Below are 25,678 nucleotides of genomic sequence, written 5' to 3'. Positions count from 1 at the left end.
TCCAGGACCGACCACATCTGTTCCAGACCTCACTCACCTGCACCTGAGAACAAGTTCAGGCGTGGGGTGGGCGAGGGGACAAAGAGCCCTTCCAATGCCCCGGAATTGGGGGCTGCCCCTGTGCCCCTTGGAATTTCCCTGGCTGGTCTGGCGGTCCTATTGCCACTGTGTAGACATCTTCCTTATGCCCAGGTGATGGTGGCTGAATGTTCACTCATTCCACAAATACTGATCCCATGACTACTCAGTTCCAGGCACTGTTCTAGGCCCTGAGGACACTCCAGCAAATGAGACAGACTAGATCCCTGTCCTCCTGGAGCGCAACTGACTTACTACTGAAATAGCTCTCGAGTTTTCTTTCATTGAAAATAATGCTGCTGAAGAAATAGAGACATAGACATAGAGAACAAACGTATGGACACCAAAGGGGGAAGGGGTGGTGATGGGATGAATTGGGAGGTGGGGACGACATATATACACTACTGGAACCATAAAATAGATAACTAACGAGAACCTATTGTGCAGCACAGGGAACTCTACTCAGTGCTCTGTGGTGACCTAAATGGGAAAGAAATCCAAAAAAGAGGGGATGTGTGTATATGTATAGCTGATTCACTGTGCTGTACAGCAGAAACTAACACAACATTGTAAAGCAACCATACTCAATAAAATTAAAAAAAAAAATAAGACACTTCTTGAAGTTAAATGATTTAGGCAGAACACTAGAAAAAAAAAAATAATGCTGCTGAGACCACTCACAAATCTCAGTCTTCTGGACCTTATCCCAAACCTTAGAAATCAGAACCTCTCTGGGGTGGGGACTTGGCACATGTATTTTCACACACAAACCAAGAAACTTCTATCTACTTTAGTTTAAAAATTGCTGTCACAGTATATGTGTACATGTGTATTTTGTTTGGAATAAAACTGTATCAACTAACAGAAGATCACTGGGGAAGGTAAATTCTCGATGGATTTGCGTAAAAACCTGTAAGAAATATGTTTTTTACATACACAAGAACATCTATATATATAGTGAAATAAATTTAACCCAGTTAATCAACTGAAATATACTAAAAGACTTTCCAGATTTAAAAAAAAAAAAGTAATGCAGCTGATATTGGATAAGTTCCTGGCTAGTTGCCAGCCGTTGGGACAGTCACAGCTCAGGGCCTCAGATTCCTTAACTAAAATGACAGCGCCAGACAGCCTATTTCCAGTGTTGTCTCTGGCTCCAAATTCAACATGTAACTGGATTACGACAGAGTGTTCAGTGCACTTGGAACCGGGAGAGAAACGGTCATTCATCTTGGCATACGTTTCCCGTCTCCCTCTCCCTGATCCCCCGGAAGCACAGAGTGTAAGATCAACAGACACCCAGCTTTCTTGTCCAGGGCAATCGTGGAGAACAAGGTCTGATATCAACGTGAACCTTGACTAAGTGGGCCTCTAAGTACTGCCACCTTTCTGTTAATCAGGAATGTAGCTGAGATGCAACTAACTGTACATCCTGCTCTGGTCACACTGCCCACGCCCCCCACCTGCTGTGGCCCAGTGTCCGCAAAGGCACAGATGCGGTAATTCTTCCCCTTGGCAAATCCCTCTTTGTAAATCTCTCCCTTTTTGCAATAAGGGAAAGACGTTCCAGGCCCCAGGGCTTTGTAGACAGGATACTTTGGAGTTGTGCAACACCACAGCCCTGCCTGGAAGCTGGTTGTCCCTGAATCAAATCCAGTGCATCACGGGATGACACAGAGAGGGAAATTGATAGGGTTGCCAGTGCAGTGGGGCCATCTCTGGGGTATTTTCCACCAGCAGCAGCAGAACTGCTGTCCCCACTTACTCAGGGTCCTGCACGGAGCCTCCCACACAGTGGAACCTCTCAGGCACGGTTTTCCAGTCTTTGGCCATTTTCACCATGGCGCCTGCATCAAGGACCCCGTAGCCAAAGAGGTGATTAAACTCCAGGCCAACCCCGTTTCTCCGCCACTGATGGACCTCATCATGAAGCTGGTTCCGTTTGGAGGTGAGCACGGTCAGATGCTGCATGTCTCTCCAGGTCAGACCCAGGCTGGGTACCAGGGGCCGAGTGTTTGAGAGCAAGGGTGGGGGAAGGGCAGGGAGAGGGAGAGAGACACAATGATAAGGTAGGAAACAGATGCCTGGTAAGATTCTGAAACATCTATGAACCCCCAAGTCAAGGGAGGATTTCCATGCACTATTTAGTATATAGGTATAGATATATGTCAATAAAAATATCTTGCCTTTTTTACTTAAATGTATTTCAAATGCAAAATCGAACACACACTGGAATGGCTAAAATGAAAAAGACTGACAATACTAAGTGTTGACAAAGATGTGGAGCAACTGGGTACTTTGCTGACAAGACTGTAAATTATTGCAAACACTTTGGAAAACAATTTGGCTCTATCTTCAAATGTTGCCTATGTGCTTAAGCTATAGCCCAGAAGTTCCACTCCTAGGTATGTATCCAACAAAAATGTGTGCGTGTATTCACCAGACATATAGGTACTGGAATGTTCATAGGCCAAAATTATGAAGCCCCCAAATGCCTATCCACAGTAAAGTGAATAAACCAATTGAGATGTGTTTAAAGGATGTGGAATACTGCACTGCAATGAGAATGAATGATAGCTGCTCAGAATAACAGGGATGAATCTCATAATTGTATGACTCTCACAGTGAGAATGCTGACCTAAAGAAGCCAGACGCAGGGGAGAACATACTGTATGATTCCATTTGTTTAAAGTATAAAAACAAGCACAATGAATCTGTGCTGTCAGAAGTCAGCTTAGTGGTTGGTCTCGGGGTGGCAGTGCCTGGAAGGGACACAGGGGGCTGCTGTGTGCTGGCAGAGCTCTGTCTCCTGATCTGGGTATTGGCTACACAGAAGTGTTCCATTTGGGGACATGAGGCTGTCAGTTCTTCAAGGGCAGAGACAACAGCTTCAGCCTGTCTGTCTCCCAGGGTAGCCCTTGGCACACCCTTTGTTCAGCAAATAGACAAGTTTGCTTGCAGACTTCTCTTTGGAAATTAGTGTCTAATATTACTCAGTGTCTGTGCTTTTCAAAATGTAAGTTGTGACCCGTTTGTGGGCTAGGAGGTCAACTGATTACACAAGGCTGTGTATCTGGGCTGCACAGTAAAATCGTCTGGTGGGGACATTGAAGACCCCATTGCTCAGGCCACATCTCAGTCGAATTAAATCAGAATCTCCGGCGTGGGACCCAGGCTTTGGAAGTTGTTAACACTTCCCAGGTCATTCCAGTAGACAGCTGAGGTTGAGAACCAGAGATTAAATGGATGGAGTTATCACGAGTGGATAGAACAGAAAAGAATAACAGTGGGCGTGTAATATGGGAAACGTGTGTGTGCGCGGGCATGTGCTCGTGTGTGCTATATGCTGGGTTGCAATGCAGAATTTATTTCTCACTGAGAGTTATGGTCAAAAAAGTTGGTAAAACCCCATGCTATTGTTCTCCTTAGAATCAAATGATTCCATGGACAACATCACACATTTGATAAAATCTCAACACAGGCAGCATTCATTGGTTCAAAGCTTCGAATCAGAGCCAAAAGATGCTACTGATTCACATGCTCTTGAAATGGAGACTTTTAAGGAGAAAGTTTCAAGAAAGGTCAATGCTTATTTGAGAAATTTAAGAACATATCTTGGACATATGGTCCCCTGGACATACGGACTAGGCAAACAGTATGAAATTTCCTGAAGTTGATTATGGCTGAAAGCTCAGTGTTTTGCTGGAATAGGATTCTGAATTTATCTAACTCAAAAAGTGCTGATAAATGAGGATCTGGTGACCTCAAGGTGATTCAAGGGCTGGCTGGCAGGTGGAGTATCTCTCATCTTTGCTGGTGGTTCTCCTGCGGAAATGAGCCATGCTTCCTGATGCTTGGAGAAGGACCCCGTTAGACATTCCTCCATGGATTTATCCTCATGGGGTCCACGAGAGAGAAAGAATGCATCAGAACAAGGAGGTCCTCACTTCTAAAATAAATCAGAGCATGGTCCATACTCCAGTGTCACTGAGTTTGTGACACCAGTTGGACAATCATTTGCTTATCTCTGAAAAGTAAAATCGAGTCCCTCCTATTTCCCTGTTCTGAGCAACTTCTGAACTGACAGAAGACACTGTTGTGTAAAATACGTATTTCATCAACCTGCTTCAAGCTTTAATCCTACCATAGCAGCGCAAGAACTGTAGGTGATACCTATTAAATAATAAAAAATAAATTTACAGAGTATCTGCAATATAAAATTCCCTGTGTTCAGTGTTACAGGACAAGGAACAGGACATGTTCTCAAATATTTTATATAATAGTTGGGAAAGTAAGACAGATACATGGAAAGGTACTACACAGTGAAGTGATTCCCTGAGCATCTGTTGGGTGTGTATCGTGTCCAGGCTCTGCACTAGTTATGGGCAGGTCATAGGAAGGTCCCTGCCCTCTCAGAGCCTACAGCCCAGGAACAGACAAACAACTCAATATTTAAAAAGCGGGGAGGCTGTCATGCCAGGGGAGTCAACAGCGCGGCCCCCAAGTTGTCCCAGCCAGGGGGTCTCACAGACTGTGGTCCTACATCAGAACCACGTGGGGATTCCTGGCAACCCCAGGTCTCCCAAATCGGCCTCCTGGAGGCTGTGGGCCTGAGGATGTGCACTTAAGACAGTGCCTAGGCGATGCTTCTGCACACGGGTGTTTGAGAATGTGTGTCTGAGATAGTGGTTCACAACCTTGGCTGCACAGGTGAACCAACGTGAACACAACGGCGAAGTCAGACAGGACCCAGAGATGGTGATTCCAGGGGTCTATCCAAGCATCTGCCAAAGGCTCGAGCAAACCAGGTCTGGGCAGGGGGCACTGGGGGTGCTTGCTACAACTGCAGCTTCTGGAGATTCTGAGTCTGTGAACCTGGTGTGGGCTTGGATATCTGTTCTTAGCAAGTGCTCCAGGGATTCTGATCAGCAGCAAATTTGACAAAATCTGGTCCAGGGTCAGCAAGAGTCTCTCAGGAAGCGGCATTTTTAGCCAGTGTTAAAGGGATGAGTGGGTTGGGCCGAGTCAAAATACAAGGAAGGGGAGCTCCTAGGAGAGGAGGTTCTGGAAGGGAGGATCTAGAGGTGAGAGAAGGCAAGCATCAGCAGAGGAGGGCAGCAGCCCCACGTGAGTCAGGGAGGTAAAGCCAGGAACTGAGGCAGAAAGGATGACACATTAAAATGTTAGGACTTTATCTCAGTGACAGACAGGGCAGAGAGACATGTGATCCAATCTTCAGAAGCATCACAGGGGAGAAGGAATCAAGATGTGGGACTGGAAGGCAGGGCCACACTAGTCAGCGGCTGCTACAGGAACCAGGCCAGGAACAAGTGACCACAGGGAACAAGCTGGGAGCTGTCACAAGGCTATGCTTGAGGAACCCCCGGTGAACTAGCAATACAAAAGCAATTGGCAGGACATGTATTGGCGGGGTCCAGTCGCTCATAGGAGACTGTGATGTTCTGGGGTAAACATTCAGTTTTCAGCTGACTGGTCCTAGGCCACTTGGGAGGTCCATCTGGCTCTTGGTTCAGAGAGAACATCCCCGGAGGCCAAAGCTGATCCCAGGGCTTCTAGACGAGATGTGAGGAGAGGCCAGGGCTCCAAGGAGAGAGGTCGCTCAGGCCCTGGCCAAGGTGGCAGCCATCTTGAGCAGGGAGAGTGGGGATCTTGGAAAAACCAGTGCGAAGTCCAGGGAGAGACTGGCCCCGCATGGCTGGAAGAGGAATCTTGCACCAGGGAGACCTGAGGATGGGCTGTTTTCTAAGTCTCTTAAAACTCATCCTGGCAAGTGAGTTTCTGCCTATGAGTAACTGGTAGAACCGTATTTCCTACAGAGCCCTACACTTACAGTTGGTGTACTAACGTCCCACTGGTGCAAAATGGTGACCTTTTTTTTTGAGTTCCCTATTTGTGAGGATTACCCCTGAAAGGGATTATCCACTGTCTTTCAGAGCTCTTCTATTTATGGTATCAAATTCTCCAAAACCCAATTCACATTTACCTCCTAATAATCAAGACAGCAAAGGGAATTTAAGGAGAGAACAGCTACAAAACTACATTTCCCAGCCTCCCTTGCAGCCTGGGGTGGTCATGTGACAGTTCTGGCCAATAAGAAATAAGTTCTGGTCAATAAGAAAGAAGTCATTGGGTGACTTTTTGGAAAAGCTTTTAAATAGGGCTGACTCGGCTAGTGGATTTTTTTTTCCCCTTTGCTCTTCCCCTTTCCCTGTCTGAAATGTAAATATGATGGCTGGAGCTCATGCAGCATCTCAATAACACGAAGGTGTAGAAAAGCAGAAATCTCGAGACAGAGTCCTGATTCTCAGTGGCTGCCCCACACTAGCCCGGGGTTCCTCACCTGTATGTTATCTTTCACATGACAGAAAAATAAACTCCTGTCTCGGTTTAGCTATTGTTTTTGGATTTCCTGTTTTCAGTCTACTACGGGCACCTAGTCAGAGGTAGAGTCCGATGTTCACATTCCGAACAACAGCACCCGAGTCCTAGGTCCACAGAGCCCTTTCCCTAATCCTGGCTGCAGCACAGCCCAGGCCATAGACCAGCACCAGGCGGTGTTGAGAAGACAGAATCCGGGGCCATTCATCCCTAAGGATGTGATTCAGTGACTTTCGGTTGAGACTTGGGAGTCTATCATTTTCAAAACTCCCCAGTGCTCAGCTTCACTAGTTATCAAGGGAATGAAAATTAAAACTACAGTGCAGTTCCACAGAAGATCCACAAGAATGGCTAAAGTGTAGAAGATGGATAACACCAAATGTTGGCAAGGATTTGGAACAGCTGTAACTCTCATACACTGCTGAGGGAGTGTCAGTGAGTGCACCGACTCTGGAAAACTGCTAGAGCTGCACCTGTGTATACCACATGACTCAGCTTCTTGACTCCCTAATATATATCAAACAGAAATGCGTCCACATCTTCACCAAAAGACGTACAAGAATGTCCACAGCAATGTTACTCACAATAGCCCCAGTGTGGAAACAACCCAAATATCCGTTTATACAATGAAGTAATATTCAACAATGAGTACGAACAACCCATAACACACAGCAGCATGGAGGAATCTCTCAGACATAATCTTGAACCAAAGGGCACATACTGAGATTTAGGTAATGGCCTGTTTCCTGATTTAGATGCTGGTTACAAGGAGCTGATAACTTTATAAGAAGTCTTTGAGTTGTACCTAATATTTGTGCACTTTTTTCTGCGTCTCTTAGACTTTGGTAGAGCTTACATGAAAAAATCCATCCCTTGGAAGGTCAGTTTTGGAAACACTGTTCTAGTCCAGTATGTGGGCCACTTTACTATGGATGGTTCTCCTGGGTCACAAGTTTGCCTCTTTTGACATCTGCCCCTCAAACCCAGCTCAGCCCTCTACAGCCACACAGAAAGCCTGGGGTCATGAGAAACTCAAATATTTGGAGGCAGCAGTAATCCCCTACTACAGAAAATTTTTGGGATTTCTCTAATATTGGTCTCACTGGGAAATGAGAGCAAAATTCCTGGTGACTCAAGAAGGCATTTTCAAGCACTTGTCAGAAAAGCATTTTATGAGATTAAACAACAAGGTGGTGGCTGGTCAGGATAGAGGAGTGCTTTCCCTCTGTCACCTGGAACCATGGGGTAGGTCATTCTCCCTCTTTCATGGTCCTGATGGGAATGCATTTGGACAGGTTAATTTGTTTACTGCATTCATATCGCTTTGGAAAGCTTTCTGGTTGGACCTCTGGAGGGAAACAGCCCTTCACTGCTGCCACGTATGGCTCTGAGGACTGCCAGACGCGTCATCTGAAGATAAAGACAGATGGGATGTAGGAAGTGTTCGTGGAGAGTCTTCCCTCCTCCTCCCTCTCTCCAATCCTGGGGCTATTTCATGCTGAGAAGTGGTTTCAATTCCTGGCTATTGGAGCCCTTTCATCCACAGAGAAGCCTTGGAGTTTACTTTCCCAGGTGGGGCTCTTAGCCAATGGATGAGGGCACAAGCTCCCTTGCCTTGATGTGGAACAAACTCTGAGGCATAATTTACAGGCCAGAGCTGCCCCTGGGATCAGGCTGAGGCCAGAACTTCTGAAATCACACCCTTGCTTCGATTCTTCCCCATCCCTAACCTGCTTCCTGTCCTCCCCAATGGTCTCTGCTGGGAGCTCTCTCTTAATAAATCACTTGCACCAAACTCTCATCTCAGGGTGTGTTTCTGACTCAGGTGGTTGGTGTTCTGAGGAATCTGAGGACTGGCTCCCAAGATGAGCTTGAACCACCTACTGTCAGGTATCATTTTTTTCCCTTTTTATGTCAATAAAGAACACTCAATTCATGACCACTGCTCCAAAGCAAAGTGTGCCTAAGCAGTGACTGTATTCTCTTCTGTAAGGAAATCTGCAAGTGTGCTAAAGAGTAGAGAATAATTGGTGCAGAGTCCATGAATCTATTGAAAGTTCCAGCAGCCTGCTCCATCACTTTGATTTATTTAGGTGTCACTTTGTAGGCATATAGGCCCAGGCAAGTGACTTTCTGCCTGCCAGAATCTAAGGAGAATTCAAGTCAAGTTTTGCCCTCTCAGATTCAAGGGCAGACCAGAAACCCCTTCTTGTTCCCTGTCCTCGGCGAGGCTCTGTGGCAGGCAGCAGGTTCCCTCTGTTTGTCTGCTCCCAGCTGGAGAGAGCGAGGCCAGCTCAGACTCCAGGACCTGATAGGCCCTGAGAGGAACAGTTTCACCTTCGGGAAACGCACATAATGTGTGAGTTAAGTTTTGGTCTCTGTGCTTAATAGGAAGGCTTTGACCAGTGCCCATCTATTCTTTCCTAAAATTTCCAACTGACTTTTGTTAAAAGAATCAAAGTTTGGCCTGGTCTAAAAGAGAAGTCACTCCCAATTTGGGGCCTTATCTGTACAAGGAGGATAATGCTTAAAGGCAGAGGGGTTGGACTAGATAATCATTTGAAGTCCTTTCCTATTCTAGGAATCAGCTCTTACCTCCTTTGCAAGTCAGAAAATGCACTGCATGTGTGGCAACTCAAGCAGGGCTGCCTGAAGATTGATGCTAGAGGCTCTGGTTGCCTAGCAACAGCTGACAGGGATGGGAACTCAACTTCCCTTCCTCAGTAGCTGGAATCCAACTTCTAACAAGTTGCTGCTTCTGTATTCTCAGATAATTCCCTGCCTAGAGGGCATTTGCACTTACACCACATGGGTGGTGCCTGAAGCCACAAGTTCATCGCTCAAACCCAAGGCCAGCCTCTGGTTTGCACTAAGAGAAGACAGGGGAGCAGGTGGGCAGGGACCTCTACTGATGCTCAAATCTAAGGTGGGTCCAGCAGTAGCGACATGTGGCCTCTCTGGGGGTGGTAAGAACAGAGGGGATGGTCTCCTCTCTCCAGTAGCTGGAAGGTTTCCCAGCAAAGCCCATTTCTTGGTCTATGTTGTGTGACTTCGCCCACCTTGTCTCAGTGTTAAAATGAGTTCAATCTTACAAGTTAACAAATCTGGAGCATCCCGTTTGCCACATGTTCTGAAGGCCTTGCTGGATACCCAGCTTGGCAATGGTTTTCCTTCATTTAGCTGATTGGGAGTATTATTAGAGTAAAACAGGCATGGGATCCAAAGAAGACGAAAGGAGGTTTTCACCAGGAAAACATCTATGTGCCCTTATGTGTGTTGGGCTCTTGTGCTCTCTCAGGGATGTAGTTTTGTGTGTGTGTGTGTGTGTGTGTGTGTGTGTGTGTGTGTGTGTGTGTGTGTGTGTGTGTGGTGTGTGTATCATTTAGCAATGCCTGCCAGAGTTCATTGGCCCTGACTAGTCACTGACTCTCACATTGCCTCTGTGGACACCTGGCATTGGGTGGGGAGACCTGTGTTAGTCCACCCTGCAGAGCTGGCCCTTGGTCCCGAGCTGGAAACATACTTAGCCTCTAAAGCCAGTGCAAACACTCCAGCTGCCTCGGGAGCAGCTGCGGATGTCCCAGAATGTCTCAGGGTACAGTTGCCGTACAAATCTGTGGTAGCCTGGAGGGGAAGACATTGAGTAATGAGTGAATAAGTAACACTGCTTTAAACCCAAAACAACATGGAGCAGAGGACATTCTATTTCTTTTACTTAAACTCTGCCTTGTTCTGAAGAAGATTAAGATGATGGTAAGGATAAGCTTAGCACCCATGTATCAATTTTTACATTTTATCTGAGCTTCCTAGTAGCTGTGCAAAAAGGGATACACAATCAGTGATAGTTACAGTGTCCACAGGACAAAAGCGGGTCAATTGTTCAGAGAAGCATATCTGCGGCAATTCTGGAGACCAGAGAGACATTTATTTTCTGGATCCTAAAAGGCAACATTGTAGGTGGAAAGTGACAAGCCAATGTCACCACCACAGTCAATGCAATGGTGAGTTTTGTTGGGTCGGGATCAGCTCAGAAAGCTCAAGGGCTGTTTCATCAGCAATTTCTTTTCCCTCAGGAAGAAGGGTGGCATTCCCGAACAGGAAAGACTAAACATGCTCAGCTAAAGTTTGCCCAGAGGGACAGGATGGGCCACTAAGGAGAAAATGTCACGTTCTCTACAGCTCAAATCCACAGCGATTCTGGAACACATGGAGCAAGACAACCGATACATGAGTGATCACCCCATGACTCTTATTAAGCTGGGAGGCTGATCAGCTGAATTTTAAGGGATTTTACAAAGATAGAATCCTCCTCTGCTATGTTTGCGAGATCGTTTTTCATTAAGATCGTTTATAAACCATGAGAATACTCCTTCCTCCTGTTTGTCTGTAGACTCCTCAAGTGGGCCTGTGATTTTGAGGAACAAGATATCAGGGAGCTTTAAAGGCATCTCCTAGGGGAAAATAACAATATTCAAAGAGCACTCAAGGCATCTCCCCAGCCATAGTAGAAAGTCATAGACAGGGGTTGAGGACAAAGTAACACCATTGGGAGGTCCTTGGGGCAGGGAGGGAGATTTCTAGGGGGAGGAGAAGGCTTACAAACAGAACAGGATTGGGGCCACCCTCACTTGTCCCCTTCTGCCCGTGTAGCTCGTAGCATGAGAGGGGTGAAGCCTCCTTCCACTTGGGAGGAGCTGACACCTCTCCATTCTCCCCAAGACCAGGAGGAGCCCCAGGGCTCATGAGCCAGGCTAAGGTCTGTGTCTCCTACAGGTAAAGGGCTTCTCCTGGCTCAGGTGAGAGCCTGGCCAGCTGGCCAGGTGGAGCCCAGGTGGGAACCTGGGACTGAAAGACGAACTGGTATTGGTGTGCTGTCCCGCCCTCCTCCCAGCCCCGGATGAGGCGGTGGCCGGTCAGGATGTAGCTTAGCAGGATTATTGAACCAACCACTAAATTCCTGGCTTGGAGGACTGAGGAAAGGCCGCTATGTGAGTGAAATACCCAGAGACAGGAAGAGATCCAACACCACTCATTATGCTTCACAGATGTATACTTCTAGGGGACTCGGAAAATTCACCATTAAACCCAGGTGCCCAGGAAGGAGGAGTTGCTCAGAAAAGTGCAATAGATGTCTGTGATTCTTAACCTTTAACCTTTTCATTTTTTCAATCATGGACCCATTTTAAAATATTATGAAGCACACCACTCTTGCTTTGAGAAAACACACCTGTGCCCAATTTCGGGGATTTATGGACCCAGAAAAGTCCATCCATGGATGCTATTTTTAAATTGCTGTAATAAATGGATGGGTTTCTGGCTCAGATGGGGCGCTGATGTGATGTCCCAGTTCTTAGTTGTCCTTGTAAGTGACGTGCTGGGGCAACTTTTTGGTAAACCAGCAGTCCTCATTATTTGTAAGCCAAAACAATGAACCAGAAGGTCTATGGAACGTGAGTGGGAAGGAGATCATCACGTTCTTGATTTCCACATGAGTCTCTACCCTGGTAACAAAGCATCATCAGCGAGGAGGAGGAGAGATTTGCCTTCGAAACAGGCTCCGACTCTTTGAGGGAAGTGCGGCGGGGAGCCCCCTCCCTGAGGTCACGAGTGTCCGCGCGTGCGCCCCCAGCCTCGCACTCACCACGCCGGCCTCGGGGTTCCGCTTGCGCCCGTTGCTGAAGGTGGAGGCCAGGGTGGAGGAGCAGCTCTCGTCGTACAGGGCAGTCCTGCCGTCGTTGATGGCCGAGTTGATGGAGATGGTCCACATGCTGGAGGCGTAGCCGTCGCAGTTGCAGTCGTCGTAGCTGCCGCCGTCCCCGGAGGCCCACACGTAGATGCTGCCTTTGCCCCCTCGGCCCTGGGGAAGGGGGACAGGGAGAGATGAGCAGGCTGCAGGGGGTCCCGCCAGGGTCGAGGTCGGGGTCGGGGTTGGGACCTGGGCTTCTTCAGCAGCTGAGCCCAAGGACTGGCTTCCTATCTGCCCTTGAAAACCACCATCCTTCTGGCCTGGCACGGTGAGAATTTTTCTTTTCAGGAAGGATTCAATAGGAAAAGTCATCCTAATTTACAATTTAAGCTGGGGATGAAAGGTGAGAAAAACTGGAAGAATCTCCTTAAAATAGACAAATGAAGTGCTTTTAAACATAGTACATTCTCATGGTAAAAAGTCAAAGTATATGGAAAGGCAAATGAAAAAAAATCCCTCTGTATGTAATTCTTACGTACTTTTTCAGGCATTTTTCAGCAAAAATGCAAATGGACCTGTATATTTATACTTAGCTATATAAGATATAAAAGACATTTTATATATAGCTTCTATTTATATATTAAATACATATAATTATAAAAGGTTACATATATCTGTAGATGTAGTAAGTAGAAAATACACATTTTACTTACAGATTATATGTATGTATATATTGTTGGTGTGTGTATATATATCATTACACTTTTTTTCCCTCTATTGGATCATACTAGAATTCTTTAAAGCACAAGATTATATATTGTACCTGTGTAAGGGAACACCAAACATAAGAAAGTCTAATATGATCAAGTAAAACATACAGCAAAAATAACTAAATATAACGATGTGCACAGTGATTACTACCATGTGCTAATTAGTTACAAGCAGCAAGCTTATTTATAGGTACCTACAGTTTGCATTGTTTTCTGTTCAAACCACTTTCTTAGTGCTTCTGTTTTTCCTTTCCTATTCTCTGTCTTCTAAGAGAATTCTTTCTGCTTCCACAACCTGCAGTGACCATTCCTTCTGGCTTCCTACCTTCTGACCCCAGGGGCAGGAGGGCCAGGCTACCCTGCTTTGCCCCTCGGGCTGGGTAGGTGATGAAGTGGGCAGGGATGCAGTCTGGCAGGTGAGCTGCAGATGTCCAGCCCAGCCTGGGCGCTGCGTCACCCAATAGAGAGAGGGCACAAGTAGAAACTGCAGCAGAGAAAGTCTGTCCCTGCTCGCCCATCAGGGATCCTCGGTCTTGACTCCGTGGCTTAAGGGTGGTGATGCCAGGGGAGAAGGGACGATCGTGTTACTGCGAAGTAACAGGTTACTGCCAGGTTAGTCCAGTAACCTGGAGTCTGGTTACTGCCTCCTGACAATGAGAAATGACATTTGATTGCTTCTAACAGGACTTGGAGCTAATTAGCCTGTGACTGACTGAGTCAATACATCAACAGAAATTGATTCAGCCACTAGCTGAGAAGGTCCTCAGCACCTTGGTGAATCTGTCCTGGAAAACTCCATCCATGCACTAGTTTAGGGGTGGGATAGGGATGGTGGGAGGGAGGCTCCAGAGGGAGGGGATATGGGGATATATGTGTATATATATAGCTGCTTCACTTTGTTGTGCAGCAGAAACTAATACAATATTGTAAAGCAATTATACTTCATTAAAGATGAAAACAAATAAACAAACAGAAAAAAACAAACTCCATCCAAGCAGGCAACTGCTCTCAGAAACCAGGACATAGAGGGAAACAAATGTAGTATCCTTACAGCTGGTGCAGGACATCACCCTCTCAAGCAAACTCAGATTTGGGCTTGTGTCAAGAAATGGCAGCCTCAGAAAGTGAAACAGACGTGAATCAGGGTGAAGGGTGAGGCTGCCACCTGTGGAAACTTCCTCTGAACCAGCCCACAGGAGGGCTGCTAGTGAGACAAGCAGCCTTTCCTAAAAGGAAACCAGTGCTAAAAGCATTCTCACCTTGGTGTAGGGAGACAGGTTGTGACTCCAACTTGTCAGGCTTTCTCTGTATTCATGCCTCCCTTACAGTATGATTTGCAGCCCTGCCCATCAAGAGGAATGGTCAGTTTTCCACCACTTGAGTCTGGGCTGGCCTCCTGTCTCGCTTCGGCAAACAGGATGCAGTGGGAAGTGGTGCTGTGTCGGCTCCAAGCATCAGTCTCAAGGAGACTTACCCTCTTCTGCTCTCCCTCAAAGCACCATGGGGATGGATCTGAGTTAGCCTGCTGGTTGTTGGCAGACAGTCCAGTCAGGTTCACTGCCACAGCCAACAGCTGCCAGACAGGGGAGGCCACCCCAGACCAGCCAGTCTGTAGCTCACCCTCCAGCTGACCACAGATGCATGAGTGAGGCCCCCTGACATTAGCCAAGGATGGCCCAGGTTGGCAGAGCAACCCAGCTGACCTATAGACCCATTATCAGACTTAAATGGTTGTCATTTTAACTACTGAGTTTTAGGCAAGTTTGTTACCTGGCTTTGCTCACTGATACACAGAGAGCAACTATCAGCATGTTTCTGAAGAGTAAGCAGCAAACAGTTTTGTTTTGGACGTAAGACTTGCCCACAAGAATACTTTGACTGCTAGGAATATTAAACTTCATTTTCCTAAGCAAGGTGTGTGTATGTGTGTGTGTGTACATGAGGCAATAATAATCATATTCTGGTTTCTAACGATTGGGTATCAGCACAAATAGTCCCTGGCTTCTGTGGAAGATGGGCCACTGAGGAGCAGACCCTAGTTCTGGGGCAGATGAGTGCGGAGGGGCATCTACAAGAGGCTGAGAGCTGGCTGTGGGAAGGGCCTGTTATCGGCATGCAACACTTTCTTATTAAGACAACACCCCAAGATCCAGTTCTGCCCTCCAGCTTCACCTGAACGGCAGCTGGGCTGATACCCAGACAGAACGACTGTGCCCCACATTCAGACAATCATCCGTTGGAGGGTACGACAGAAGAAACTAGGATGATAATCACAGCAAGCACTTCTACGGCACTTACTGTGTGCCAGGGACCACTCTGAACACTTTGCATAGTAACTCACTGCATCCTCACAGCAATCCTATGCAGTGACACCATTCATACCAGCCACACGAAGGACAAAATACCTAGAAAGTCAACAAACTAAAAAAAAAAAAAAAAAAAAAGGAGCTAAGTAGGACTTTGAAATTCTATGGAGGGACACAGATGAAGATATGACCAATGGAAAGACACATCAATGCATGTTCTTGGATAGAAAGACAGCATCACAGAGATGTCAGTTTTCCCCAAGTTAACTTACAAATTTGACCTGATCACGACAGATAAAGTGTATTGATTGAGATACTGCCACACCGGGCTGTTCAGCAGAGAGAATTTTATCCAGGGAGCAAGTGGTAGAGAAGAACAAAACCCCAAATGGGGTGTGGAAGGGCCACCAGAGATGAAGGAGGAGATAGCCCAGAGCCTGCACTGTGCAGGGGTGAGCTGCCTGCCGGGCTCTCCCGCCCTTACTCTGCGGCGTGTGCTCAGAGGAGGCTGGTGGGCACACCTGCCCTCCCTGATGCTGTAATTGCCTTCTCTCCCCCTCCTCCCACTCTTTTTTTTTTTTTTTAAATAAGGCAAGTGCATTTAGATGAAATTAAATATATGGTGCAACTCCACTTTGAATTTTTGAATTCTGTCTTTGTGTTAGTCTTTGGAGTTTAGCAGGATTAATATCTCTCACAAGTTTTCATGAAATGAGAATTTTTCACGGAGGCACTATTGGTGGTACTTAACCACTGATGTTCTCAACCAAGGGTGATTTTGTGCCCGGGGGGGCATCTGGCACTGTTGGAGACATCTTTGGTGGTCACACCAGCATCTAGTGGGTGAAGGCTAGGAGTTCTACTAAACTTTTATAACACAGTGGGCATCCTTCTGCCCTCCCCTGCTCCCCCTTCCCCACCAGCCACAACTAAGAATTATCTGGCCCGAGGGTCAGCAGAGCCGAGGCTGAGTCTTTGCGCTAACCTATTGACAAAGTGCGGTGAGTTGGAACTTGCCGATTTTAAGAGCATAGCCTAAAGCAGTCTTTCACAGACTCAAATTTTTTAAAAGTTCATGCTGATTTTGTATTTTGCTTATAATATAAAATAATGGCACAAATTGCTTACCATCATCTAAGGTAAAGTTCCAGCTCAAGGCTGGTGCAGTGGCTCTGTGTACCCTCAGCACATCATCTGTCCCAGGAGGTGAAGATCCCGATTTGAGAGGCTTGGGGCTAAGGTGAGTTGGTCCCTTCATCCTTCCGAGTGCCTAGTGACCCAGACTAATGATCCCCCTCCCCAGGCCCTGGCCCAGTGGTGGTATCTGCCTGTAGACACTGGTGAGGCCAGCCTGATATAGTCTGTGTTTCCTAAACACCCAATTACACTAACGTTTATTTTTCAGTCACCTTGACATCTTAATACAACATTGACATACTTTAAAAAAGTCATTGTATTTTTATTATGAAAATCATATTCATTGTGGAAGAACTGGAATCTAGACTATAAAAAAGAAAATAAAAATCCTATGTAATCATCCATGAACAGAAAATCACTGGTGATATTTTGTGCATTCCTACCAGTGATATATATAAATGCAAAGTATAAGAATAGGTTTAAGAATGAAATTGGGATCATAAAATATATCCACCTTTGTGGCCCTGCTTAAAAATGTATTTCTCACTATTACATTATTAACATTTCCTCACATAATTAAATGTTCTTCTACATCATAAGTTTTTATTAGTCTTCTTAAATAGCCACTCCATAATTTATTTACTCTTTTTCTTAGACATATGTGGAAGGCTGCTTCTAGGTTTTAAAGTGCTGAACTGAACATTATTTTATATATGTCTTTATATTTCTGTTTATTTCCTCAAGCAGAGTTTTGAAAATAGGGAATTTTGGGTGAAAAGGAATGAACGTTTGAAGATTCTTGCCATATTATTGCTCTTTATAAGGCTTGTTAATAATTTATATTTTCACCACCAGCGCAGAAGAACTCCACATTCAGCCCATCTGGGTCAAGATTTAGAATCATTAAAAAAATAGCTTTGTGAACTTGGTGGACAAAAATCATACCTCATTGTTTTGAGTTATATATATTTTTTCACTATGAGTTGGGTTTATCTTTTTATACCTTTACTGCTCATTTGTATTCTTGTTTTACGAATACCTTAGCAAAGCACCAAGCCTCCAAAGATACTGTCCTGTGCCTATTTTTTCTTTCGTGATATCTTTTTTATTGATTTGTTAGAGCTCTTTCTATATTAAAGATCTTAACCAAATTTCCATCATCTATATTGCATATGTATATATTTACTCACTTTTTTCTTTTGTATTTTTCATTTTAACTTGCAGAAAATTTTCCACTTAATTACTTAAGTCTATTATTTTTTACACACATATATTTAACTACCATATAAAAAAAGTGTATTGGTTTATAAGTACTGCTCTTCTGTACTCACAGTTCATGGAACAATTTTGTTCAGCCTATTCACAAACACATTTGACATTTGTGTGCTTGTCCGCGCAAGATCACTGTTCACTCCTTGGGTCACCCAGCAGTTTTTCTGGGCTCACTGTAGTCAGTTGGTGAGGACTGCCCAGTATTCCTAGCTGCCCACTGTCTGGGCCCGTGATAACGCCCCCTTGTGGTTGGGTGGGGTCTTGTAAGCCGTTTTAATCTGAGAGCTGGGAGTGGGAGTGACACATGGTATTGTTCCCCAGCTGAGTCATTTACTGGTGAATACAGAGCTCGTTCTTTCCCTCTGCACAGTGACTAGCAACGTTCCAGGTGTCAGCCCTGATCCCCCAGTAGACTTTGGTCAGTAGAGCTTTCTACTGACCATGATGGATGAGTAGCTGATTGAGAAATAAACCTTTGTGCTTTCAAGCCCCTGAGCTTTTGGGGCTGTTTGTTATCCCAGCATAATGTAGCCTCTCCTGACTGATACAGTTCTTCATGTTCAGTTCCATTTAGTTTATATAGATACATTAAAAAAAGCTCTCTGTGTAATACATTCCTAAAAATTTTATCCCAAGCCATAAGGACATTTGTATAATATCAAAACAGTTGCTGTTTTCACATTTCCCTAGATGCATATTCTGACTCTTGACAACGTAACCACCTACTGAATTGCTTTCTGTTTTTTTAGTGTGAATAAAAACCTTTTAATTTGAAAAACATTAAGCATCACAAAAAGTAGAGTGAGAGAATCCCCGTGTATCCACTGATGAAGTTTAACACTGACCAGACGTGCAGACATTCTGAAGATTTTATGAGTAATATTTATTACTCTTTTTTTGGGGGTAAGTATTTCCCCTTTTATGTTTAGAAAGTGCTTCTCTGGCACAATATCAGTGATTGAATTATATGTCCGTGTAGCTGTTTTATGTTTTCCTTCTTTATTCATCTGATGAAGTCACACAGCACCTTAAACAAGGGTGACGGATGAGTGGGCTCCTCCTGGGAGTGGGGCTCACTTCAAGAGACTTGTTGGCCACACCTACAGGGAGAAGGGGTTGGTCCCAATTTATGTCCTTTTGAAAACAGATGCTGAGACCAGCACTTGGAGGGGCAGAGCTCAGGAAGCACAGGAAGCACGAGTTGGGGGTAGGTGTGGGGAGGGAGAAGGGCCAACCAACTGTGAGCTGACGAGGCGTCCCAGCCCCCCACCTCTGAAGACACCCGCTTCCCCCCAGAACCTGCCCCGGGGACAGCATGCCTGGTCTGGGAGTGCCTCCCGTGGGGCCGGCAGGTCCTCAGGCGGCTGGTGATGAGCAGGAAGCTGAAGCTGGGCCAGCGCGACGGGGCCCCTGGGCCGCGGTGTCTGCCTCGAGCCCCCACGGGTTCCGCGGAGTTTAGCAGGAGTGGGTGGGGTGTCAGATTCCCAGGAAGGCCGAATGGAGGATGGCGCTGTAGCCTCTGATTAAATCCTTCAGCCGAGCCTGTGTTTCACCACAGCTGCAGTTGCCTCCGATTATAACTTGTCTTGCTGTACATCCACCTTGGAGGTAAGGCTCCTATGCCATCCTGTCTCTTTCCAGCAGGATCCAAACACACCGTGATGAACCTTTCTGATGTCACGGGGGTTGCTGGAGGCTTACGTTCACATCAATCCCTTGACCCAGTGGTTGGGTTTCTCACTGGGCGCAGATGGGTCACCACCGTCAAGGAGGCCTAAAGGTGAGTGACAACTGCTGCGCTTTGCCTGGGACTGGGGAGTTCCTGGGAAGCGGGGCCCTCCGTGCTAAAACTGGGAAAGTCCCAAGCAGCCAGGATGGCTGGCCACCACACCTGGGGCTGGCCAGCACTTAGGAAGGGTCACCGGAAACCCACTGGCTTTTCCTCCCGTTTCTCCTTCTCAGAAATGAAAGGAGGGATTGTCGCGTCTCAGAGGCTGAATTGCAGACCCTTCGCAGCGGCAGCCCCCAGGCAGTTGGGAACCTTCGTTTGGTTTCAGAGCATCAATCAGGGCTTGTGGAGGAGCCCTGAGAGCTCTTTGGCAGGAGGCATCATTGCTGCCAGAGGCCCCGGCACTTGTGCCATGGTGACAGACCCACTGCTCTGATTAAATTTCAGCAGGGTCCCCAGGCCTCTCCTCGCCCATCCCGATTAATCACTGTTTTCCTGGGCAGCCTGCCCCCACCTCACATCCTTATGGATGGTGGCTGTCGAGCCGCGGTCTTGCAAGTGACCCCTAGTACAATACATTCCAGCTCAAAGATTTGGGATCTGTGTTTGGGCCCTTTGCGACACACTCCCCTCACCCCCCTGCCCAAGAAATAAACTATGAACGCTCTGTCTCAACCGTGCCTCAGAGGATTTTCTGTTCCTTTGTCTTTAAATATTCCTAAGATGCTCTCTCTGGTAGCAACCCTGAGAGGTGATTAATAAGAGGTTGGAGTGTAGTTATTAGAGCCACCAAAGACATGCCAGGGTTGCCCTGGGTGCATTTCCTTCAGATGCAGAAAGAAATTCATGAGTCTGTTGTCACTTTCAAGACCCTCTATTGGTCTCTGAATTCCTCTTCTGGTTGTCAGAGTGATGTAAGATGCTGTGTTCCATACTGGCTGGGCTTTGTTCTCATCAGTTTCTTTGCAAGACCTATATCCTTTTCTGACCAGCAAACACATTGCCATATTGGTCCTTTATTACCCAGAGAGGTAATAGGCTCTCTGGGTAATAAAGATTAGGCTTTGCCCAAATTGCACCCTGGAGATTGTGGTAGATGGCAGTGGGCATTGCCCATATTCCTCTGACCTTCCTGTGCACTGGTGGTTTCCAGATGTCAGCACAGGCATCTCTTTGAGTAAGGGATTTCTCCCCAGAGGCTGAAGGCTGCCCTACACATCTGCCCCCGGGGCTGAAAGTGCTGGGACATTTACGCCCTTGGGGACAATCTCAACCACAGACTTTTCCGCCAGCTCCCGTGGGATAACTTCAATGTGTGTTCTTCACGGTTTCCCATTTTCCCAGTGGGATTAAGCTCTAGTTGCTCACGGTGGTAGCTGACTTGATAACAAATCCTTTATCAGCCCCTTTCCTCCCTGTTACACCTTCCCACTCACTCCTGGTGTCCCCTTTACCTCCCAAATAAACTACCTGAACTCAACCCTTGTCTCAGGGTCTGCTTCTGGGGAATCCTGAGCTAAGGAGTCAGTTCCTGGATATCTCATAATTCAGGGGTCTCCGTTTGCCTCCTACTCCCATGTGTAATGTGAAGAATGTCTTAACTGTAAATTCAATGCATAGACTATAAAGAGAAAAAAACTGAAATAAACAAAGGGAGAAAAGGTTTCCTTCTTTTCTTCCTTTACGTCAGCTCCTTGCTTCCTCTCTTAAGTGTTTCTTGAGCAAATTTAGGAGATGTGAACTCAGATTCCTAAGGAGCCAGGTGGGTGATGTTAATGTGAGAAGCAGATGTCATACAATTGGGAGTGGTGAGGTCTGTGGCAAACAGTACATCCCTGAAAAGTTCTCTTATCCTCTGTTTCCTCTTCCTCTTCCTTTTTATCATTATGATGTTGGTCAAACAAAACCTACCAGCAAGATGCTAAAATTCAAAGACAAGCATAAGAACTGCTTTAGTTTGTTTAGGTGGAGATCACCTTTCAGGGAGCATTTCCCTTTAGACTGGACCAGACAGCTAAAAGAACCGAAAGGAAGTCTTTGGTCATGTGCAATACCCCATCACTCACACAATTCTATAACACTGTCCCCAAAAATGTCACCTTGAAACAAGGAAAGTATCCTTCTTGCAACTTGGGGGAAAGTCAAATAAGAAACTGTGTTATTTTTCACCATACTCCACTTTGTAAAATATTTACATGCTGTCATCTGCAGATAAGTCATAACAATTTATTCTTTTAAGTTTTGGCGTACTTGGCATGCTTTGCAGAACAATCACACTTGAAAGAGCCTTTTTAGTCGCAGCAGGGGACACTACAGATGGAAAGAGAGAAGTGCCTTGCCTCGAGACGTGATGGAGCAGTTCAGAGGCTCGTGGAGAGCAAGAGGGGCCGCCTGGGGACGTACTGCACTGAGCCCATCTGTATTGTCAATTCCTACAGAAGCCAGATGTCACCTACTCCCTGACTCTCTTTTGGCCTCGGGTGTCAAAAAATGCTTCTCAGTGAAAATCTGTGTCTGATGGGGAAGGGGTACATCTGCTAAGTGTTCCCCTGGGTACCTGCTGTCACCTGGTCCTGGGCTTGGTGACAACCATCTCTCTCCAGCCAAACCGTGAATAATGCAGTGAGGAAACAGCTGTCTGTGTGTCAGGAGTCTCGCCCTATAAATTCCTAAGGGTCTGGGCATTGAGATGGGGCAGCAGCACTACCTCCTGCGCCCCACCCCCCTGCCCCCCTTATTAAACCTCCTCGGTAAACTGCACTGTGGTATTCCAATGCCAGGGATCCTGTGGCTGTCTCAAACAGACTGAGGGCCCGGACACGGCATCACGTCAACCCGATGGCCAGTCCAATCCTAGGAAAAGACTAAGACAAAATGACTAAGTGCCTCGAGGATAGAGTGCAATGGCACCAACGGCAAGTAGTTCAGCCCCTCCCAGGGGCCCTGATTCAAGTCCCTGGCCTCCCAGCTGAGACCCAGGGATTGTGGAGCAGGGACAGCCCGTCCCCACAGGTTCTGTCTGAACTCTTGGACCACAGAGTCCACAAGCCTAGTGAAACACTGTGCTCTATGCCTCAAAGTTTTGGGGCAGCTGGTTAAGGGTCCACAATGACATGGACAAACCCCAGCCACGTTCAGGGCCTTCCAGGGCCAGCACCTGCTTGCCTATCGCACACTCACAGCCGCCCTGGGGAGAAATGCACCCTTATCACCATTTTACAGCAAAACAGAGGCCCAGTGAGGTCAGGTCACTGCCTATAGACACTCAGACCCTTGAGCAGTGGACCTGGGACCTGATCCCTGGAGACTCTGACCCCAGGGCCTGGCTGTGCTTAGTAGGGGGCTCTGCCCTGGGATCGCAGAGGCCACTTCCTTCTGCTCCCCACGGGTGCTGACTGGCTACCTCCCTCAGAGGTGCTGCTTTGGCCCCTGCTCCTCGCTCTGTCCTTGCCCCGACTAATGCCAGGGATGGGCGGCCAGGAAAACGCGGGGCTGACTCTCGCCACGGGAGCATCAGGATGCAGCTCTTCTGCTGTGCCCTGAACCCACCAGGTTTGTGCGGAGACCCCATTCCCGGGGCTGCTCCCAGCCACGTGTGTGCCGTGTGTGTGTGTGTGTGTGTGTGTGTGTGTGTGTGGTGGCGGTGGGGGAGGGGAATGGGTGTTAATGCAGCCCCCAGTGGGACCCTCCTCCCTCCTCCCTTCGCAGAGGCCAGGACAGGGTCGCCCTCTGAAGGGCCCCCCGCCCCTTCCCTTTGTCCTACACAGCGCCCCCTCCAATAAGTCTGGACCTCGAACCCGATTTGGGGTCCATTTCTCGAAGGACCTGAGCTAAAGCACTTGCTTGTGGTAACAGCCCCACCTCTGCCACCGCCCTGCCCCCCCCAATTGGCACCTCCTCTCTGCCCCTCCCCCACTCCTCATCCCTCCCCCGCCCCCCCCCCGCCCCCCCCACCCCCCAGGGCCTCGTGGCGGCGCAGGAACCACCTTACCTTGTTCACACCGTCCGCCATCGCCTGCAGCGTGAGCTCCCGGGGCCCGTCCACCGTCTTCCCGTTGTCAGTGGGGCCCCAGCTGGCGCTGTAGATGTCGATCAGCTGAGGCATGTGGCTGATGGAGGAGGCCTCGATGATGTCTGTCATGAAGGGCTGGTCAAGCATCCGAATTCCTGTGGACAGTGAGGGCCGCGGAGCGCTGGGTGCCGTCCCCAGTTCACAGGAGGCAAGGTGGGGAAGGGGGCTGCGGTCCTGGGTAGGGTTGGGGGTCTGCCGTCCCTGTGCCCTGGGCTCAGCCGGGCGACCCTGAATCCAGCTTCACACTGTGTGTGATGGGAGGATCAGGAAGGCTCACGGACCAACTCACTCCATTCCTTTGGACCCCACCCACACCTTTCCTTATGTAACTATTTGGAGACAATTTTATCCCCCTCTCAAAGGTTGCTAGAATTCCTAATGAGGCTTGTTTCTCAGGGTAAGCTTGGCCTCCAGGGACTAGAGGGGTCAATGGGGGACACCTTTCAGAAGAGAAAAAAAGCTACTGTTTATGACAGTGTGGGGGGGCAACTGCTCTTAGATATTTAAGGAGCAATTCTGGAGGGCAGAGGGCTGGGAGCAGGGCAGAGGTGGGGCAGAGGCAGGGGCAGGACAGTGCAAGGTGGGGAGAGGCAGGAAAGAGAAATTCTCAGTTGCATGGTAGCTGAGAAGGGGCTTTGTCGGGGGACAGAAATGTTGAAGGGGTTATTCTAAAATATATTTGTTGTAGAATAGATAGCTAGTGGAAAGCTGCTGCATAGCACAGGTAGATCAGCTTGGTGCTTTGTGAGGACCTAGAGGGGTGGGATGGGGAGGGTGGGAGGGAGGCTCCAGAGGGAGGGGATATACATATAAGTACAGCTGATTCACTTTGTTGTACAGTAGAAACTAGCACAACATTGTAAAGCAATTATACTCCAATAAAAATGAAAAAAAAAAAAACCAAAAGCAAAAAAAAAAATACACATATTTGTGATGGGTGCAGGATACACCCCCTCCTCCCTCTCCCCTAGGCCACCTTTGTAAAGTTTGTGCTACTCTGATGCCTTGTAGGAGTGACTTCTCGCTGGGAACTTTTCTCTGATTGATTGTGTGATTGTGTGTACAGGGACTCAGGAGGAAGGGGCGCTCTGTGCCCAGGCCTTTGGGCACCTGCAGTTCCCATCACCCTGGGGCTGTCTAGAAAGTGCCTGTCCAGGGTTCACTCAGCAGCAGGCAATGGGAAGGGCATTTGTTCCTTCATCATTACACCCAAAACACCGTTTGGGGCCAAGATTATTCTCTGCTTGATACACTGCAAGGGACCTAGAGCGCTGCTGAAGCTGATCTAAGTCTTTCCATCCATGGGAATTGTGAAACGAAGGGCTGGGCTGTACACAGTCAGAGCCTGGCTTCTGACACTTCTTGACTTGTCCGCAATGGTCAAAGGATATCATTACACAAGCATCACCAAACGTGATGTGCCCATCAATTTAAAGAGGGAAGATTCATATACGTTGGTTACCTAGGTACCTGTCACCACTTTCACAAAACTGAAGCCAGTTCATGTGAATGAGAACTAACTGCTGATTGTCGAATAGAGTTATAGGACCACCTTTGCATCTTGATTTTCCTCTTCTAGTTGCAGGTAATAGGCTTGTTCCCAATGATAGGGTCATTTGGAGAGTGTTTCCTAAATAGTGTGCCTGGGCTGCTTCTCCCTGGTCCCTGCGATTTATGAATATTTGCACAGGGCCTAAGCAAGTGTTGGTCTAAGGTGGTTTTGAAGTGCAACCTGGCTTGAGAATGACTGTTTAGGTAATTGGGACATTGTGGGTATAAAGTGAATGCTTTTACACACGTTATGTTAATTCTGAGAAAAACGTTTTTCCAGAAAAAAAAATAAATAAGGAAGATTCAGGTTCTTGCAGGGCCCATGAAATTGACACGAAATTGTCTTTTCTCTGAGGGTTCTCTTTCCTCCTCCACCTCTCACGGCCCATCCCTCGCGCTTGCACTGCAGTGTCCCCCAGTGCTCACCCTCCTCCTAACTAACCTGTGAGGTCAGTAGGCCTTTCCCCCGAAGTCTTTCTGGGCCCAGCTCTGCACATTCTCTGTTAGCACAGCATTGTCAGCCTTCTCTTACAATCATTTGTGTGTTTCATTCACCACCAGACAGCAAGTTCTTTGTGTACAGGGCATGTGTCTATTCTGTGTACGTCTGTGTCCTTGGGCATCAGCATGGCGCTTGGAATTTATCTTCATCTTGATAAATATTTGATGAATAAAGGC

The 25,678-nt window shown here is 47.3% G+C and overlaps 1 protein-coding gene across 2 annotated transcripts in view; it reads right to left on the bottom strand.

Moving 5' to 3' along the window:
- PCSK2 (proprotein convertase subtilisin/kexin type 2) overlaps nucleotides 1–25,678 on the bottom strand; it is a 217,953-nt gene that overhangs the window by 5,295 nt on the left and 186,980 nt on the right. For both annotated transcript variants that reach the window (XM_057702750.1, XM_057702751.1), the window contains 4 exons: nucleotides 23,369–23,544; nucleotides 12,119–12,334; nucleotides 10,001–10,101; nucleotides 1,844–2,071 (listed from right to left, as the gene is read on the bottom strand). In XM_057702750.1, the coding sequence (XP_057558733.1) occupies nucleotides 1,844–2,071; nucleotides 10,001–10,101; nucleotides 12,119–12,334; nucleotides 23,369–23,544 (721 nt within the window). The remainder of the gene's footprint in view (nucleotides 1–1,843; nucleotides 2,072–10,000; nucleotides 10,102–12,118; nucleotides 12,335–23,368; nucleotides 23,545–25,678) is intronic.

Source organism: Hippopotamus amphibius, chromosome 12 (assembly GCF_030028045.1).
Source record: "Hippopotamus amphibius kiboko isolate mHipAmp2 chromosome 12, mHipAmp2.hap2, whole genome shotgun sequence".
Taxonomy (NCBI): domain Eukaryota; kingdom Metazoa; phylum Chordata; class Mammalia; order Artiodactyla; family Hippopotamidae; genus Hippopotamus; species Hippopotamus amphibius.
This window is presented reverse-complemented; position numbering and strand designations above follow the sequence as displayed.